Source organism: Lycium ferocissimum, unplaced genomic scaffold (genome assembly GCF_029784015.1).
Source record: "Lycium ferocissimum isolate CSIRO_LF1 unplaced genomic scaffold, AGI_CSIRO_Lferr_CH_V1 ctg27928, whole genome shotgun sequence".
NCBI classification, from domain to species: Eukaryota; Viridiplantae; Streptophyta; class Magnoliopsida; order Solanales; family Solanaceae; genus Lycium; species Lycium ferocissimum.
In genome coordinates, this window is record NW_026723909.1 from 3,736 (window position 1) to 6,301 (window position 2,566).

The 2,566-nt window shown below is 39.2% G+C and overlaps 1 protein-coding gene across 1 annotated transcript; it reads right to left on the reverse strand.

Moving 5' to 3' along the window:
* Positions 1 to 256: 256 nt before the first annotated feature.
* LOC132043719 (uncharacterized) lies at positions 257 to 589 on the reverse strand. Its single transcript, XM_059434177.1, has one exon. It carries the CDS (start codon positions 587 to 589, stop codon positions 257 to 259), a length of 333 nt encoding a protein of 110 aa, XP_059290160.1.
* Positions 590 to 2,566: the final 1,977 nt, after the last annotated feature.

A 2,566-nucleotide genomic window follows, 5' to 3' on the forward strand; every position in this document is an offset into this window, starting at 1 on the left:
GTTCTTGTATCATTCCTTGTAAATATTAACACAAACTAAGGTAAGCAATTTTCATATATCACCAGATTCACGTATGGAGTGCGAAGTAAATATATCCTTACTATAAAGATATGATCACTCGAAAATTCAAGTATTAGCTTAAAAAAAAAAAAAATTGGGGGTGTTACAACTCTCTCGCCCTTAAGAAATTTCGTCCCGAAAATTACCTTATGCTAGTCTCGAAACAAATGGGGATATTGAATTCTATATCCTCTTCTCACTCCAAGGTAGCCTCTTTGCCAGAATGATTTCTCCAAAGGACTTTTACTAATGGGATTTTCTTGTTTCTAAGCTCTTTTGTCTCATGCGCCAAGATTTGGATAGGTTCCTCTTTGTATGTCAAGTCAGGACTGACCTCAATGGATTCAACAGGAAGAATATGAGATGGATCTGAGTGATATCTTCTAAGCATAGAAACATGGAAGACATTGTGGATCTTATCTAACTCTGGTGGAAGAGCTAGTTTATGAGCAACTGGGCCAACTCTCTCAAGTACTTCATATGGTCGAATAAATCGAGGACTAAGTTTTCCCTTTTGGCCAAACCTCATAATGTTCTTCCATGGAGAAACCTTTAAAAATACCTTATCTCCCACTTGATGCTCAATTTCACGCCTCTTAAGAGGCTTGCCTTAGGCAAATCCCACATCGGTTTAGGCGAATCCCACATCGGTTGGGGAGGAGAACGAAGAGTGCTTTATAAGTGCTTGGATACCTCTCCCTTGTAGACGCGTTTTAAAACCATGAGGGGTGAAGGCTCCAAAGCGGACAATTTCTACAAGCAGTGGTCTAGGCTGTTACAGTTGGTATCAGAGCCGGTGGTGGCGCAAACCTCAGCGAGGACGCTGAGTCCCAAAGGGGGGTGAGTGTAAGGCTTGCCTTAGGCAAATCCCATATCGGTTTAGGCGAATCCCACTTCGGTTGGGGAGGAGAACGAAGAGTGCTTTATAAGTGCTTGGATACCTCTCCCTTGTAGACGCGTTTTAAAACCGTAAGGGGCGAAGGCTCCAAAGAGGACAATTTCTACAAGCGGTGGTCTGGGCTATTACATAGCAAGGCTTGGTAACACAAAAAAATATCTATCAACATATATAACATATATCGGGGTGACATAAAGTCGGTAAATCCCCGATTTATATTATGGAACAATTATCATCGCTATATCTCACCTTGAAGGAACAATTATCATAAGGTGAGATCAACAACAATAAGTGAAATCAAGAAAATCATGAAATAAGCTCAATAATCTCATAATAGCATTAAAACCATAAGCCTTGGAATTTCTAGAAATGGGATCGTCACCATCATCATTATCGTTTTAGAAAACATTCTTCTTTGGCATCATAAGAACTTTGAGAATCATGAACTTCTAGATATTTAGGAATAAGGATGTTATGGAAAGCATGTGTGGATTCATAAGGAAAGAATCATGCCTTTAGAAAGAAAGGTTTAGCCTTAACATACCTAGAAGTTCACTTCTCGACTTTCCAACCTACTTCCGATCTCGAAATCTACATATAAAACCATTCATGCTATTATTAGGTCTATTGTCATATACTTGTTTTAAGCCTTCAAATTAAACTCCTTTAGAATCTGGCAAAATTCGGGCAGCATCTCTCCTGTTTATATCCCTAGCCCGAAATCACAATACCAACAACCAATCACAACAACAATACTAACACCAGCCACGTCATCATCAATACCAAAATATTCCATGAAACATCCCACACGATGTTTATCCAATTTCTCAACCAACAAATTCGTTATACGATTATTTAATAGCTCTACCTTCGTACATAAATCTAAATCAATATCAATAAGGAAAGATTCATACCTTGCTTCCACTAGAAATGCAATATCTTCAATATTCACCTTGAATCCAAGCCAATTCACCATAATACAATACTTTAATCGCAACTATATGCTGTCCGAACCTAAATTCGAAGATTACACTTGATTCGCGCAAAAATTTTATGGGCGGAAGTTTAGAGAAGGTTCCAGAGGGTTGGGGATGGTTTCCAGGGGTTATTGGATGAAAAATAAGGGGTAAACCCCCTTTATATAATGATTTAGAGTCGGTTTTCACCGACTTACTTTTCGCTCTGAGCGTTCGCGCCACCGTGGGGCGTGTTCGCGCAGAGTTAATCCTCTGCTCTGATAGTCTATCTTAAAATGCTCATAACGTTTGATCCCGACGTCGGATCGACGCGCGGTTTGTTGCTTTGGAAACTGGACTTCCTGAACTTCTATTTAGGCCTTTGTTTCACTTCAAAACTCCTGATATGCTAGGAGATATACCTCTCTAAAGTTGATAAAAAAAATTTGTCCAAAATTCTGCCAAACTTTCCCAAATTTTTGACAAACTCATTTTCTTCGATTTGCTTGATCTCGGAACCTTTAGACACTTACTTAACACTTGTTAAGATTATTCCTTAACCTTATAAGGGTTCCATGATCCCTTCAAGCTTACGCTAGTTTACTCACAACGCAAACGACGCGAAAATTGTTTAGGTGTAACATTCCTCCCT

Bases quoted from the DNA above. Each gene is read 5' to 3' on its own strand.
- LOC132043719 (XM_059434177.1), bottom strand. From the start codon at position 589: ATGAGGTTTGGCCAAAAGGGAAAACTTAGTCCTCGATTTATTCGACCA.